The 16,661-nt window shown below is 44.2% G+C and overlaps 3 protein-coding genes across 5 annotated transcripts in view; 1 reads left to right on the forward strand and 2 right to left on the reverse strand.

Moving 5' to 3' along the window:
- Positions 1–5,751, reverse strand: part of GPR135 (G protein-coupled receptor 135) — a 7,750-nt gene extending 1,999 nt beyond the window's left edge. Inside the window, exon 1 of the mRNA XM_012807981.2 lies at positions 5,557–5,751. Coding sequence (XP_012663435.2) covers positions 5,557–5,751 — 195 coding nt within the window. The remainder of the gene's footprint in view (positions 1–5,556) is intronic.
- Positions 5,752–5,986: 235 nt separating this feature from the next.
- On the reverse strand, positions 5,987–15,437 carry L3HYPDH (trans-L-3-hydroxyproline dehydratase). The gene is made up of 5 exons (XM_003794420.3): positions 14,850–15,437; positions 12,060–12,229; positions 9,605–9,727; positions 9,382–9,519; positions 5,987–6,218 (listed from the first exon to the last, which is right to left on the reverse strand). Exons 1-5 carry the CDS (start codon positions 15,355–15,357, stop codon positions 6,093–6,095), a joined length of 1,065 nt encoding a protein of 354 aa, XP_003794468.1. The 5' UTR covers positions 15,358–15,437; the 3' UTR covers positions 5,987–6,092.
- A 38-nt stretch (positions 15,438–15,475) lies between these two features.
- The window catches only part of JKAMP (JNK1/MAPK8 associated membrane protein), an 18,713-nt gene continuing 17,527 nt past the window's right edge, over positions 15,476–16,661 (forward strand). For all 3 annotated transcript variants that reach the window (XM_012807988.2, XM_023515878.1, XM_023515879.1), the window contains exon 1: positions 15,476–15,623. In XM_012807988.2, the coding sequence (XP_012663442.2) occupies positions 15,620–15,623 (4 nt within the window). In that variant the 5' untranslated portion in view covers positions 15,476–15,619. The remainder of the gene's footprint in view (positions 15,624–16,661) is intronic.

Raw genomic sequence — 16,661 nt, forward strand, 5'->3', positions numbered from 1 at the left:
CTCCCGGAAAGCCCGCCCGCCCAGCCTCTGCCCGAGGTCGCCTGGCTGGGGTGGCCGTCGGAGCGAGCCCGGCCGACCCCCTTAGGGACAGCCGCCCGGGCGGATAGAGCTGGGCGGGCCAACAACCACGGTTCAACAGTGAATTCATTCTCGCTGCGTGTGACTGTGCGACAGTCCCTTTTGTTGGGGACACTTCGCTTCCTGTAGGTGTTTTGACATAGCCAGGTAGGAAAGGAATCTAAAACCTAAAGTGAATAACCGGTGTCCTGAGATCTTAAACTTGAGGGGCGTAATGATTTAAGCCAGTTCGTTCTCAGACCTGAGCATGCAACTAAATCACCTAGAAGACACGTGATTGGGCCTCAACCCCAGAATTTCAGAGGACGTGTGTCTAGGGCAGTGCCACTAATTTGTATTTCTAATGAGTGCGTGGGCGGTGATGAGGATGCCCGTCTGAGGACCAGCTTTGAGGACTAGTGACGCAGGGAGGTTGTTAAAAATGCAGATTCGTTAGCTAACTCCCAGAATTACTGAGCACAGGCTCATGAATTTAAAAGCCCTTTCTGATACAAGTGCTCTGAGGAGCTAGGATATGGATCTGGGAGGTGAGAGATGTCACTTTGTTCTCATGACCCTAGACCTCAGGACCATGACTGGCCCTGCTGGCAGCCTTCATCTGCTTTCAAGAAGAGAGAGGTCTGGAGTGCTGCCAGCCCGGTGCCATCACGGATGCAGCTCTAGGCCAGGAGACTGAGGAACACTAAAGATGTGGCTGCCCAGGAAAGCTACACCTCAAGTGTCTGGGCATGGCCTCTGCTGGGGTCCAGGCGTTGCCAAGGGAACCATGGAGGGAATGTGGATAAACCTTCAGGCTAACTCTGGGGTCTTTTCTAAGCAGTGACAGTGTGGTCGTGGACCAGCGGCATTAACATCCCTGGAGAAAGATGCAAGTTCTCAGGCCCTGCCCCAGGTTTGCTGAGCCACTTGTGTTTTAACAAGGTCTCCAGGTGATTCTGGATGTAAAGTCAAATTTGAGAAATACCATTCTAAAGAATTGACTAGTATACTTGTAGATTTTATAATCAATGATATTAGTACTTTCAGCGCTTATTCACTGAGGCAAAAATATCCTACTGGCAATTTACAGCATAAATAGAAGATCATTTAGGGTAGCAAGCCAAGAACAGGTTCTCAGCCTCAGCATTCCTGATATTTGGGGCGGAGATACTCTGCTACAGGAACAACCCTACTGCAGCATCCCTGCCTCTACCCACAAGATGTCAGTAGCACCTCTCCCAAGGTTGACAACTAACAATATTTCTAGACTCTGCTAACTATCTCTTTGGAGACACCCAACCCTAACTGAGACTGAGATTTTGTAATTTTGTCAATCAAGACAAAAATGTCATTATCACAGATTAAATTATTTAGCAAACAGTCTTCTAAGATAGTGCTTAGTTTTAGGAAGCAACAAACAAGATGAGGATCCCAGTCCACAGAAGCTTACTGTCTTAGGTATAAACAAATGTGTTACACTGTGATAAATGTTGTTTTAAAAAATATGTGAATGAAATTCCATGGAGGTGACACTCTTCCTAGGGTAGCTGATGAAGACATCTCACAAGAGATGACACAGGACTCTCCATAAAAAAGAAGGGAGAAGGACACATGATGCCTGTGCCAAATCTGAAGTTTAGCACTGAAGCTGGCAGCATTAAGGTGAGTCCCTGGACAGGCAGAGGGGTGGCGGGGGGACAGACACTCTTCCCTGGCTGAAGCCCCCTTCCCCCAGGCATTGGCTAACGTTCCTGTCAGTTGCTCAGGACTTTTTATTTTCCACTTGTAGCTTATAGCCGCCATGGTCTATAATTACATGTCTCCCACTATAGATTACATGAGGACCCAAACCTCTGTTTGGCTTTTCATTAGATCCCTGGCACTTAGCACTCTAGCAAACTGACAGATATATAAACTGCTGACATACAAAAAATATTTTTTGAGTGACTATAAGAGAAGAATCTGAAATCTGGGAGACCAGTTAAGAAAAGGCATTGAAAAACCTAGGTGAGAAACGAGTCTGAGATGGGCCTTTACTTGAGGAGCAGGGCACACATTAGGGCCCTTGGGGCACAACAACTCTGAGGATGCTTCTTACATAAGCAAAATAGGGGTTTACTGGAGGGATGAGGGAAGTTCAGATTATAAAAGGACAGTAGAACAGCCATCCCCGAGAAGCAAAGTCGGGGCAGTCTTTCAGGGAGAAAGAACAGAAACAGATCTCTTGACGGCGCCATCAGAATAAATCAGCTTTGACCATTTTTCAGCTCTTAGGAGGCTGGACAATTAAGTTGGAAATCTCATCCTGGAAAAAGTGTTGCATGCTGCATTGCTGAATGTCACTGTGGTCACCTTCAAAGTGGGATATCACTATGGTCACCTTCCCCTTGGGAAGCTGTTCACCAACACCAGCGCCTAGTCCACCCTTCAAAGCAGTTTTGGAACCTTTTTCTGGAATGGCATCAAAGCTGTCATCATATGAAGTCTGACCACTAAGTTCATGAACTCATTTTAGTGAAAGTGCTCTCGAGTGTGGACTGTGTGCTGGTGTCAGTGCAGAGCTTCCCAAGGGAAGCACTTCAAAGGGGACCGTAGTCATATTCAGCAATGAGGTAGGGAGCACTTTTTCTAGGATGAGTTCACGAACTTATTTGTTCAACCTTGTATGTCACTTCTCAAGATCTACAGTCTGGGGGAGAAGGTCTGATAGGTTTAGGGATTTCCTGGCAGTCCCAGCAAGACTACTTGCTAATTCAGGGGGTGGATAGTTTTCCAAAGGACAAGGAGAGTGTAGGTGATGAAAGAAGGGGGAAGGCGTGATGGCCAGTCAAATCCACAAGATCCACCACAGGAGCATCAACAGATGTCAGAGGGCATGGACAGGAACCAAGGGCCAACCCCACATGCCTAGGAAGAAAGAAAAGAACACGAATGGAATCCTAGGGAGCAGTAAAAATTAAGAAGCAGATAAAGGGAGCAAAACTTAGGCAGCTAAGTGGTGCCATTAATGAGGCACACTGGCCTGGGAAGGTGATTTTCCCAGCCTCTGCTGAGGAAAGTAGCTGTTGCTACTGTGGTCAGCACCATCCTTTATCTCTAGGTGGGTGGCTCAGAGGATTTTCAATGTATTTCAGAGCTTAAAAGAGAAATTTTCAGATGGGGAGAATCTCCTAAAAAACCTGGGTCCAAACATGTAATTAAAATGGAAACAGTTTGCTACTGAAAGTGCAGTGTGCCAGCCAGCAGTGTGAGCATCACCTGGGAGCTTGTCAGAAACGCTCCACTCTGTGCCTGATGAATCAGAATCTTCTTTTTAAGATCCCCAGGTGATTCACACAGACAAGGCGTATGAGGAACACTGTGCTAAGGAGGGATAGTATGAAAACTGAGTTTTGAGGGTTGGAGAGAGGGGTGCTCTAACTCATCACATCTGGAGGTCTTGAAGCAAGGAGCTTCATGTTTAGGGGGAAGAGGGCCCTTACCATCAAGCACCTGGTGGCACTGATGGGGACTGGATACTAAACTCGAAAGCCTCACTGAGTGGGTGAGCTCAGCCAAAGATATGGAGGTCCCTGCTCCAAAGTGGACCACACTTGCCTGCAAGGAGTAAGCTGCAGTGGCCACCATGGTCTACATAAACCATCAGACCTGGCAAATAGGTCAAGCACAGATTCTAACGATTCAGGAGGTAGAAACACACAGCAAATGGAATAGCAAATGGAAGATGGCAGAACGTACCCAATGAGCAGAGAGTAAGGAATCTGGAAATTTAAAGACCAAGGGAAAGATTTAGGGGTGACAGCTGGCTGAAGAGGGAAGGAAGGACAAGGGATTCTTTTTCTTTTCATTTTGTTTGCAATGAGCACATTTAAATAGGGGAAGGGACCAGTGAGTGGAAGGCGGCTGGAGATACCTGAAGAGGCTAACTGGTGAGGTGGGGAGGGACACAGCGAGGCTGTAGGACTGGCTAGACTTGTGTGGGTGGCAGGAGAAGTTCACTTCCCTTGTGGTTTTGAGGGATCCAGGGTGAAGGAATGAACGCGACTGCTCAGGCTCAGTGCTGGGTTGGATTAGAACTTAGGAAGATCTGGGTAATATCTATTTTTTAATGTTTAAGAAATATATTTTTATGAAAGTATTATATCTTAGGACAAAATCTGGCCATCCTTAGAAGTGGAGGAAGTGTAGTAGGGAAATACCAGGCTTATCATCAGAACTCCCAGATCTGCACCTCTCACGTCACCTCAGACGGGTCATTGACCACATCCCGGCTGCATCTTCCTGATGTGTATAAATGGGATAAAAACAGTGGCTCACCACGGTGGGCATCGGGGGCAGAAGGCGTGCTCTGCCCGGGTGCAGCTGATAAGGGGTATGCTGTCTGTAGAGAATTATAAAACACTAATAAAACTGAATAAAAATCAGCATCATCATTATTATTACCACCAAGTGCTGACAATCTGAAACAACGTCAGTGAGTGAGAACACTCCCTGTCCCTGCGGCCATGGAATAGTAATGTGCATTTTAGAGCGCAGGTATGGATGTGGCACGTTGTGAAATGAGTACCTTTTCCCCTCCAAATTAATGTGTAAGATTTAGAGATAAAATAGTAATTCTTTTTCTTTTTTAGAAACACTATAGAAAATATGCAGAAAACTGGTCATAATGAGTTAGTGTCTTTTTTTTGGAAGTAACTTCCTTTATTACAGAATCATATAGAGAATGAGTGAAAATGTTAATTGTTTTTGTGTAACAGGGAAATCAAAGGCATTAACTCTGTAGCTTTCCTTTTGGTCAGGTAATTAAATCACAGGCCTATGACTGGGTCTGTGCAGACTTACTATGTCTCAACACCTGTTAAAGTCAAATTTTGTATGCTCAGAAATAAAACACTATTACCTATATCACAAAAATCTTATGAATTCTCTGAGAACATTACATTTGAAAAGAAAGAATGTTTTAAAACTTCAATTTGTGATGACTGCTAATGGTCAAATATTTGAAAAAGGTTCTTAAGGCCAGCCTCAGTGGCTCATGGCCCTACTTTCAGTACTTTGGGAGGCTAAAGCAGGAAGATTGCTTAGGACCAGAAGTTTGAGACCAGCCTGGGTGACAAAGCAATGCCCTCTCTCTATAAAAAATAAGGAAATCCGCCAGGCATGGCATCACATACTATCATCCTAGCTACTCAGGAAGCTGAGGCAGGAGGATCACTAGAGCCAGGAGTTAGAGGCTATAGTGACCTAAAACTGCACCACTGCATTCTAACCAGGGCAAAAAAGCTAGATCCTCTCCCTTACACACACACAAGGCTTATAGATAAGTATTAACTGGCAAGAATGCCAATAGTCAAGATTTCTAGCACACAGCTGGTAGAGTATGAGACTATCCCATTGTAAGGTTTCAGGATTAATTTCTGTCTGTGTCTTAATAATGCCATAAGCAGTACCTTTTATAGAAGCTTTAACCATGCAACACAAGTGAGACTTGCCACTTGCCAGCAGTTCCATGCCGTGGGTGTAGGAGCTGGACCCGCAGCACAAGGAACATCCATCTCTGCAGCGGCTGTAACGACACCTAGTTGAAGCAGCTGCAGGATCCTGCCCTGGTGAGCTATGCTTGATGTTGAGAACCTTGTAATAATCCAGCTCCTTTACATGCTGCTCATAAGACCGAGAGCTTGCAAGGTCCATTGTTGTGAGGGCTACAATTCCAGACATTATTAAGAGCCTTTCAAACAAAGTATCATGATAATTACTACAGCATGAATATGAAAAGTAACTAAGGTTTTAATTTTGCCTGATATGTTAATCACTAGAAGAGATTCTGAATTTGTGGCATTTTGTATGCTAGAGATAACATTTAGAAATATGGCATATAATGCCTTTATATTTAGCCACAGTGTATATTTTAGAAAGAATGGAAATGAGCTTATACGTATAATTTAGATATTGATTTTCACATAATTTAGAGGAAGTGTCAATTATAGATAAGCATGACTTTAAAAAGGAAGTCTTGAAAGTCATGTAAGAAGTCACTGGAGCAGAAACCCGTCCTTCAGTGGGTCAGCATCTTCTACGGTAAAGCTGGCTGTGCCCGTGTAATGAGCTTGTCCTGACACTTCCACTACGACAGCTGGAAAATCACCACATTTTACTTCCTGAAAAAAGAACATGAAAAGAATATGCTATCAAAATACTGTGCTTATGTTGTATTTGGCCTAAAAGTTGTCCTCTTGGTTTTTACCATGTTGAAGAAAATTCCAGGGCAATCCTATGGGAAAAGGAAGGTTTTTAAGGAGGGTGACATGATCAGACGATGTGTTTTGATACATTAAGCTGTTAAGTGAGGGATAAACTGGAGAGGAGAGAAACTAGAAATGCAGACGTCTGTTAAGAGATAGACTGTGACTGAATCCACAGTCCCTGCAATAGGTCTGGTGAAGATGGAGAACACAACACAGAGAGACTTTGGAGGAGAGTGGACAGGCCTGTTGGCCAATGTATGTGGGATCTGAGGAGTAGGAATAAGTTAAATATGACCAGTTTCTAGTTAGGAAGTGATGCTAGTGATGCCATTAACCATGATGGGGGATGAGGAGGAGGAACACATTTTAGGAAGGAAGAATTTTTTAACAAGGTAAGTTTGAGATACCTCTGGGACGATCATTTAGAGATGAGTACAATGAACAGCTGGGACTAAGAGTGATAGATTCAGGCCAGGTGCAGTGGTTCACACCTGTAACTCTAGCACTTTGGTAGGCCAAGGTGTGAGAACAGCTTAAGGCCAGGTATTTGACACCAGCCTGAGCAAGAGCAAGACCACCATCGCTATTAAAAAGTAGGAAAACTAGCCCTGTGTGGTGGTGTGTGCCTGTTGTCCCAGCTAGTTGGGAAGCTGAGTCCGGAGGATTGATTGAGCCCAGGAGTTGGAGGCTTTAGTGAACTATAAAGATTCCACTGTACTGTAGCCTAGGCAACAGAGTAAGACCCTGTTTCCCTCCCCCCAAAAGTAGTAAATTAAAAAGGAAGCACAGGGTAGGTGTGGTAGAGATGAAGGTTTGGTAGTCAGCAGCAGCAGATGGTTGAGAATGGACGCCTAGGAAGTGGATGAAACTGCCCAGTGAGGTCAAACCGTGGATGGGATGAGGAGGAAGATAGAATGAAATGATGGGGACACCTAAATGGAAGGATGGGGAAAGGAAGCCAGGGCAGGACAAGAGACAGAACAGGTACCATGAGATGGCCTGGAAGGCCCAGGTGAGAGGGAGAGTGTGGTGCAAGTGCACACCCTCTGGAACATGATAAATAACCATAGAGTAAATAACTCCAAATCTTTTATTTCTTTTTAAGAGATGGGGTCTCACTATGTTGCCCAGGCTTGAATGCAGTGGCTATTCACAGGCGCGATCCCACTATTGATCAGCACAGAAGCTTTCTGACCTGGGCCGGTTTACCCCTCCTTAGGCAACCTAGTGCCCCCAACTTGTGGGAGGTCACCATATTGATGCTGAACTTATTGCAGACACCCGATCGGCATAGCACACTACAGCCCAGAACTTCTGGATTCAAGCAATCCTTCTGTCTCAGCCCCTTGAGTAGCAAGGACTACAGGCATGCGCCACCGCACCCGGCTATAACCACAGCATTGCAGTGTCTTTCATAATTCCTTAAACAAGAATGCGTGAAGCTAAAGGTAAAGTGTCACATATTAAATTAGGGTATAACATAACCTGCTATAACATTATACCCATACAACTTCTGCTTTGCCAGAAGTGATCTAAAACAGTGCTTAGCACCACAGGGTCTGCTCCGAGAGGCCACATTCACAGCCCAGTCCCCATGCTCATTAAGTAACCTCTGGCAAATTATCTAACTTCTCTGATTTCCCATTTTATCACCTATTAACAGCACAGTGCCAACCTCTTAGGATTCTCGTGAGGAGTCCATGAGATGGTAAGCATAAAGTACTTAGCTTGGAGACTGACTCACAGCAAAGGGCCCAATACATGCAGGTTATTATTTTTATGCATAATCTCAGATTCTAAGGAAAAGGTGCTACAAATTTTTGCATATAACAGTTTGTATACTATGAGATCACTATATAATACAGGATTTCCCTAACTTGAAGAAAGGTCAATATTCAGAACAATCGAACCTTAAAAATACTGGCCAGGCACAGTGGCTCATGCCTATAATCCCAGCACTCCATGAGGCTGAGAGAGGTGGATTGAGCTCAGTAATTCAAGACCAGCCTGAGAAAGAGTGAGACCTTGTCTCTACTAAAAATAGAAAAATTAGCTGGGCATTATGGTGGGCGCCTGTAGTCCCAGCTACTGGGAAGACTGAGGCAAGAGAATCGATTGAGCCCAAGAGTTGGAGGTTGCTGTCAGCTATGACTCCAGGGCACTCTACCCAGGGCAACAGAGATTCTGTCTCAAAAGAACAAAAAAAATCCCAGCTATGTTAAGATAGTTTGCTATGTTAAAGGACTCCTTCTGAGTAGATTCATTTACTAAATGCAGATTAATCATGCTACAGCAGGTTTTATTTACTATAACACAATGAGTAGATTCAGCAACTAGCTTTTAGCACATTTAAAATTTGGTTCCAATTCATAAATTCTACTTTCCACAACTTTTCATGCTTCTACTTCCTATCATACAACATGAAACACTACTAAGAAATAAAACAAAAAACCAACCCCCCACCACCCCCAAATCAAATCCTAATTTAGTGGTTCTCAAAGCTTTGGTTTCAGAAGATTTTGAAAGATTTTAGATTTGAAAACCTCGAAGAGTTCTTGTTTGTGTATGTTATATCAGTATTTGCTGTGTTGGGAATTAGAGATATTTGCTCATTATTTCATTTAAAACACAATAAACCCATCCATATTAAAGTATAAATAACACATTTTTGTGAAAATAACTATTTGCCAAAACTAAGAAAAAAAATTTTGCAAGCCTCTTTCATGTTGGGCTTAACAGAAGACAGCTAGGTTCTGACATCTGCCTCTGCATTCAGCCTTGGAAGGACTCCACTGTACAGTCTGGAGAGAATGAGAATGAAAAACAAATAATGTCTTAGTATCATTTTGAACACAGTTTTGACCTTGTGGACCCATGGAAAAGACCTTGGGGCCTCCTTGGGTCCCAAGACCAAACTTTGAGAACCAAGGTACTAGTTGAAAAAAAGTTTTTACAGTCCTGCTTTAAAATTTTCTTCTGAGAGCTAAGTGAAGAAACTTAATTGAAGCCCTCTCTCAGGCCCTATCAGTGCCATGAGGAGCACATTTACAGGTAAGACGCTAAGGCTGCCACTCACCCTCACAGCTTTTCCTGTGAACATGGAGCCAGTTGTGCTGCTTTTAAAGGCTCTGGTCTGGTTCAGTCCTAGAAGCCCTTTATGATACTGTAAGGCAATTCGGGCTGTCACTCCTGAGCCAGTTGGGCTTCTGTCAACCTGTTCCAGAACAAAGGAAGATAACAATGTTCACAGTGCTTTGGCTTCTATTCTGGGTTTTGTGCCTAAAAATTAGTTTTCATACCTGGTCATCTGCAAACACACAGATGTTAGTGGTTGGTTCCTCACTATAAGCATCTTTTCCATCTGTTATTATGGTTCCATATAGAAAGGCAAGGTCTCCACTGTCAGGATGATTAATTTTAAACTGCAAAGAACAATTATCAGCCACATGGAAAATGAATATTTTGGTTCAAATTTATCTTCATAAATAAGGCAATGTACATCTTCAATGTAACTTTTCAACCTTTATCATTTTTGAAATACCTTTTAGGGCAAGGAACTAAATGCTAGAAATTATGTCTTTGTTTCGATGAATGAGCATAGTTTTATTGGAAGTTACGAGTCTTATCACTCTGTGGATGTTGTCCTGTGCACAGACTCTGCTGAAGGAACAGTATTACTTTATACACACCTCACCCTTCAAGCACACGCACTCTGAGGCACGACTGTGGCTGCTCCAGCAGGATGAGCTAAGACCACCCTGTTCTCATTCCCAGGAGCTGGAGAATGTGGAAGAATCAGGCAGTGAGCGCCCAAAGGTGAACTTTAATACTGTGATAGAGACAAGGACCGTGAGAGGGCGAGAGCAAACACACGTTTTAAGCAGGTAAGAGAGTTGGATGCAAAGATTTACTGTCGAGGATGAAGTCAGCGGTTCCAAGAAAAGCAGCAGATTCACACCCACAGGCAGGCCTGGCCAGGAGCTAAGTCGCTCAGCAGTACGTTCAAGCCCCTGTGTGCAGTGCCTCCTGTTCTTCCTGGGAGGCAGGGTTGTTTAACCTTTCCGGAACCCTGTGATGTCTGGTAGTGTGACACAGATTACTATACTTTACTTTCCTGTGTATCTGGACAATTAGTACATCCCACTTGTCAATTAAACCAACTGAATAGAGACTTAAGTTCTTAAAATCAAAGAGTCCATCTAAGCTGAGGTAAAGAGGCCTGCAAATTTTATTTTTTACTTTTGCAGGACACAACTACAATAGGGACTTTATTTAACAGATGTAAACATTGTAAACTAATTGTTTGTTCCCTCATATTAATCTGAAATTAAAAAATAAAAAAAGAAAGAGGCCGGCAGGTGGGGTCTTTGCGTTTCCTCCCTCACACTCTACACCCACCATTTGGACATGGACATAACACTGTTCACAGCTATGCCCTCTCCCTCCCACAGAGCAAGGTCCTTGAAGGTGGGCTTTGTTCTTTCTTTGAGTCTTGGACATTAGATATGATGACTGACATGCAATGCATTCTTAATAAATGTCTGTTAAAAGAATGAACGGATGGAGATGGATTTATATTGTATCAACTGTAGTTCCCTGTCCCCAAAGGCCTTTCCTTAAGTCCCAGTCAGCAGTTCACAGAGCAGTTGTGCTGCCTGGTACATCAATAATACGACGTGTCCTCATGCTTTTCTCAGCATCCCTCCTCCCTCAAAGTCCACCCACTGTCACTTTGTTGAAAAGTTCACAATTATTCTTTTTATTAAGAAAACTATGACTTTTTTCTGTTGAATTCATTAAAAATCAGGTGAAATTATTTTGTGCCCAATTAAATAACTCAAACTATTATCTGTCTGTCTAATGGAGGAGAAAACTGATGTAAATTCACAGCTTGCGATTTTACTGTGATAACATAACTCCACATACTGGTATTGACAGTCCTGGAAAATAATTTAGAACAGTGACATACTATATAGGTTTTCATTTTGTTAAGTTATAAATTACGTTAAAGTCTTTATAATAATTGGACACTATCTTTTGTAAGTTATACTTAACACTACTAATAATTAAGTTCTCACACACTAAACATTCAAATACTACACCTGTGTTTTCTTTATGGGTCCCAATTTCAAGGCAGAATGAACTGATTTTATCAGAATAGCTTTCCTAAGCTGAAACTAGAGTTATTTGAACAATACAGGAAAAAATTCACTAATTAGGAATTCATGTTCTCTGTGAATAACAAAGTCTTATAAGAGTCAATGAAGTCTATTTTGTAAGCTATTTTAGTTTACATTCATTATTTTCAAGTTTTACAGAATGACTACATATAGCAAAGCACATGCATTTTAAATTAGTGGAATCATATATATTTAAATAACCACAAACTACATTAGTATAGAGGAATCAAAATTAATAATTATAATCTATTGAATATTTATTATAGACCAGATACTATTCTAAGTCTTTTACATGTATTGACTTGTTTCATTTTTACAGCCCTACAAAAGGGGTATCATAATTTCCATTTTACAGATAAGAGGTTACCTAAGGTTGTAAACATTACAAGTGGTTATAAACTACCTGGAACTCACAGGTCGTTCTGCTCTAAAACCTAAGATTTTTAACCAGTACTCTAAGCACTGCTAATAATTTAAATGTTAGGTATTAGATATTTAATTTTCTTTATAGACATGATATCTTGTTCATGCCACAGAGGAGAACACCTGCTATGAAGGAAGTAATTGCACCAACCTGAGCTTTCGCTGCTTTTGTCACTGCACTTGCTGCATCCACAAGGTCCCTCGTCTTTGCCAAACAAACGTCAAGGCCTAACTTCTCAGCACTAACAAATGCATAAAATGCTCCACCATATGCAATGTCTACAACCACCTGCCCGTGTCCAGGAACATCCACTGTGATATCTAAAAGAGATGTGTTTAGAAATAAGATGTGTTTGTTAGTAAATATTTTAGCAACAAAATTCACAGCATTTTAAATGTTTTTATTTCCAGCAAAGGGAGGGGAGGTGTTCTTTCTTAAACAGGAATGAAGCAAAAAAATCAGTTTTTAAAATGAGTAAGCATTAGGTAAATAATAGTTGGGTGCAGCTTCTGTTTTTAACTGCTATTTGTATAAGTTATGATACTGAATGGCACATTTTCCCCAGTCATCCACATCCTGCTCTGAGGATATTTTTCTAGGCAACACCACGGGGGCTGAGAGAGGGCATCTCCTGGGACATCCCTGTGAACACTATGAAGGAAAACGGTGAGTTTACAATAGTGAGGATTTTGGATCCTATTCATAATTTGTTTTTTTTCCAGCTATAATGTCAAAATAAAAAATTAAAGATTTTTCTATTTAAATTATATATACTTAATTATCTGCATGGTTTCATCTCATTAAAGCATCCTGCAGGCAAATACTCAGAATAAAGCCTTTGTAAAATCACTAACCTCCACAGTAGCATTTAGCATATTTGAGCATCTTAAGTCCCTGACATACCCAAAAGTTCACCTGAAGGTCAGTTGTCTGAAATTCTGAGTCTGTATTTCCATGGAAATCCAGGGGCAGGGGCAGAGGCAGAGGGCCGGGGCTGCATGGAGTAGGGCAGGCAAGGTTTTAATGTGCCAGCTGAGGACAGAAGGGCCCTCCTCTCCAAGGTCTTGACACTTTTAAGAAACTTTTGTTCATACATATCAAGAAAGAGCACAGAAGACTCAAGAAAGGATGTGGCAAGTCAACCAACAGAACAGAGTGGAGTCCCCATTTCAGGAATCTAGTTATAAAGAAAATATTCCTTGTATTCCTGAGTTTTCACACCGAGTCATAACAGGATCCCAGTGTGCGCTAAGTTATAGACCAGTTCACAGAAGCACTTTAAACACATGATGTAGCAAACCAGAGCCAACTTACAACTGCATTAAACAGGCCTGTGGATTTTAACAGCAAACTTGAACCCCAAATATCTTTATCTTGATGCTGGCACAACAGGAAAAGCAGGTTTAAGGAGGAAGCAGAGGCACTGAGGGACTGCCAGAATGTGGACAGCTAAGGTGCGAAGGTGGCAAGCCTGTGGTTCAATGGGTCTACCTCTTCTCTTGATTGTACAACTGAACGAGCCACTGGCCACCAGTCCTGGGGCCAGGGAAGAGTGTGGAAGCTGGCTCCAGAGAAGTGATCCCTGGGCATACAATCATTCTCCTGGTTCATCCTTTCTAGAATTTGGGGTGGGCAATTGGGTAGAGTGTGATACCTCTTCCTCACTGAGTTTCAGGTTCCTTGTCTTTAAAATTGTCCTCAAATGCCCTTCCAATCCAAATGTGACACCATTGTCTCTTAAAGGGGGAAGTCACATCAGCTTCTCCAGAGACATTTCTAACCAACTTGTGTGTTTCAGCTGCCTGGAGTTCTCTGAGAGTGACAGTGTTTGTTCAAGCACTATTTGTTCGTAATCAGGTTAATTTGCAGCCCAGTTCCTCAGGGAGGATAAAGATCAAACTTTCCAAGAGACTGGTTTGCATGGCTCAAAGATGTTGAAAAAAAGAGGTGATACAACCCTCTTCCCAGATTAACCAGATTATCTCCCAGCTCACTTCCAGTCACAACTGCTCAAGTATCTTCACGGATAGAATTTAGTGCCTTGGAAAGAATATTCAGATAAGACCAGAAGCCAGCTTGCCAGGTCCTCCCCATGAGGGAGCTCCCTCTTGTAAGGGTTATGGTTATAGAGATGCCCTGCTAGCCCTGATATACTATGCAAGGATCTGTACTAGGGAGCCCGGCAAAACCTTTAAGGTTCTTTATGCCTAGAACCCCTAACTTGCAATCCTATATATCCTGCTCTTTCCATCTCGAGGTATGTACTTTAAGTATCTTGCATACTCTCATTTAATCCTAACTTCAAACCCCTCTATGAGATGAACGAAGGAAAATAGGTACAGAAAAGTTAAGTCATTTGCCTAAGGTTTGACGCTTTCAGGGGCTGTATTTGTATGCCGGCAATATCTATACCTGTCCTTAAAGAATAAAAGCAACATATGTATCTTCAAGACTTATAAACTGCTTAATTTACTCATTGAATTCTTCCTCACAGAAGTGGGGAAGGTGAAGGACACAGGACTGTGCTTAGTAACTTCTTAGGGTTAGTGACGTGTCTACCAAGCGCAGTCGAGGCAGGCTGGAATCCCGGTAATCGGCCGTTCTCGCTCTTTCCCTGACCCTGGCATACCTTGCTTTATCAACTGTGAATTCTCCAGGAGTGCCTAGTTAAGTGCAGAAAAAGGCGCTGAGTAAGGGCAACAGGAATTCCTCACTCAAGGCTCTCCTGAGACGAGACCACAGGCGGACAGATTCTGCGGATAATCTAATTGCATGCTCCAAGCAAGGCTGACGTGCAGGCGCACGTCCGCGGTAATTTAGAATCACTTTTCCATTAATTGCCAGGGCACCCGGGGTGGGTTAGTTGCGCCGCGTGGGTGCCAGCCCAGTGACCAGGTCAATGCAGTTAGTAACATCCCGGGCAGCGGCTCCGCCGGTTACCTGCGGCCAGCACGAAGGCCGGGACGCTATGGAAGCGCACTGGGCCGCGGCTGCGGCTGCCCTCACACTCCACGAAGGCGGTCACCAGCCCGCAGGGGCAGTGGATGTTGACGCGGGCCTCGCGGGCGCCCGCCGCGGGCGCCGGCACCAGGCCGAAGTCCAGCGCGAAGCGGCCCAGCGCCAGCACCGCGTGGCCGCACATGGAGCTGTAGCCCTCGTTGTGCAGGAAGAGGACGCCCAGATGCGCGTCTGGCAGCTCGCTGGGCACCAGGACTGCCCCATACATGTCCCGGTGCCCGCGGGGCTCGAACATGAGCCGTCGCCGCACATAGTCAAGGTGCTGGCGCATATAGCGCCGCTTGGCCAGCAAGGTGGCCCCGACCACCTCCGGACACCCCGCCAGCACGATGCGCACGGGCTCGCCGCCTGTGTGCATGTCCACCACCGAGAGCGCCGGTATCCCTGGGTCGCACGGGGGCAGCCGCGGCACGGCCAGCGAGCTCTCCATAGCCTTCGTCCGAGGACCCCACCGCGGTCCCACAGCGTCCGTCCCCAGCCCGCGCCCGCCCAGGTCTACGAGAGGGGGCGGGACGCCAGCAGCTCAGGGGCGGGGCCTCGGCGCCCAGACCCGGAAACGGGGGCGGGACTTGGGGCGGTCGCCCGGGTTACCGGGAGGCGGAACCGCCGCCATCGCCGTGGCCCGGATGTCCGGACGCGGCGGCCAGATCCGCTGATCCCAGGGGTTCCCTGGAGAGACCCACGGGCGACTAATGGGTAGGTGATGGTGGGATCCGAGGAGCGCGCTGGTCTTTGTCCCGGCTTCTTCCATACATGGCTGGCTCGTCTGCTTGTGGGCGGCCTTCGGGAGCGGCGCCTGCCCGTCCTCGGGCCGGCCCGGGCCTCCTCCCGGCGGTGCTGTCCCCCTGCTCCTGACCGGCTGCTGCGGGAGGCCGGCCGTGGGCGGGGAAGGCCGGCCTTTGTTGTTCAAAATGTCGAGTGGGTCCCTCTGTTAATGTGGAGGAAAGACATACGTGAGATTGACTTCAAAATTAAAAGCGAGTGCAGTAGTAGGGAAAACTGTCAAGGAAGCAAAAGCGGATTGCTGTGTAACTTACTGTCTCCTGCTTGGACCTGAAACTAAGTTTACAGTGCTCATCACAAAGGGGCACAGCTGTTGCAAAAAAGAAAAAGAAACATTGCTCCCAACTTAAAATTTTAGTTGTCGTTCCCCAATGGAATGAAAGGGAAAGTTGAATAGATAGTTGAGCCGGAAATTTATTTGGTAGGTGATGAGTTGTTGAGTTTATCATACTGGTTTTCAGGCCTTTTTTGAGAAACTTTAGATTATTTACATTCAAATGATTTTATAAAGCATCTACTAAATGTGAAGCCCATACGGAAGAAGCTTCCAATTATTTAACCTCTGCCTTCTCGAAAAATCTGAAGCCATTCATTTCCATGTGTTTGTTTAGAAAATTGTGATTACAATTTGTTAAAAAATGAGTGACATTTGAGAGACGCCGACGGGTTTAAAAAAACCAAGCCAGAAATTTGTTAAAAGTGAAATATTAAACTTGAGGCATTTTAGTCAATGCTATTTATATTTTTTCTTAGCGGGGTAAAGAGAAAGAAATGAAGTTGACTTGAATTTGAAAGAAGAAAGGGCGTTGTAGACCAAGCAATCTTTATATTCAAATTCCGAAGAATCTGGGAAATGGTTTATTTGAGTGTAGCTAAATTCAGAATTAGACCGTTAGTTGTTTGGGTTTTTTTCCATGTTAGACTGAAGGTTTTTACAAAAGGGCAGGGCCT

Source organism: Otolemur garnettii, unplaced genomic scaffold (genome assembly GCF_000181295.1).
Source record: "Otolemur garnettii isolate 467f Iridium unplaced genomic scaffold, OtoGar3 scaffold00081, whole genome shotgun sequence".
Lineage (NCBI taxonomy): Eukaryota > Metazoa > Chordata > Mammalia > Primates > Galagidae > Otolemur > Otolemur garnettii.

Bases quoted from the DNA above. Each gene is read 5' to 3' on its own strand.
- L3HYPDH (XM_003794420.3), bottom strand. From the start codon at position 15,357: ATGGAGAGCTCGCTGGCCGTGCCGCGGCTGCCCCCGTGCGACCCAGGG. The intron at 9,520-9,604 runs GTATGAAAACTA...GTTCTGGAACAG, and splicing joins GTGTGTTTGCAGATGACCAG to GTTGACAGAAGCCCAACTGG. The intron at 6,219-9,381 runs GTGAGTGGCAGC...TTCTTTTTTCAG, and splicing joins TCACAGGAAAAGCTGTGAGG to GAAGTAAAATGTGGTGATTT.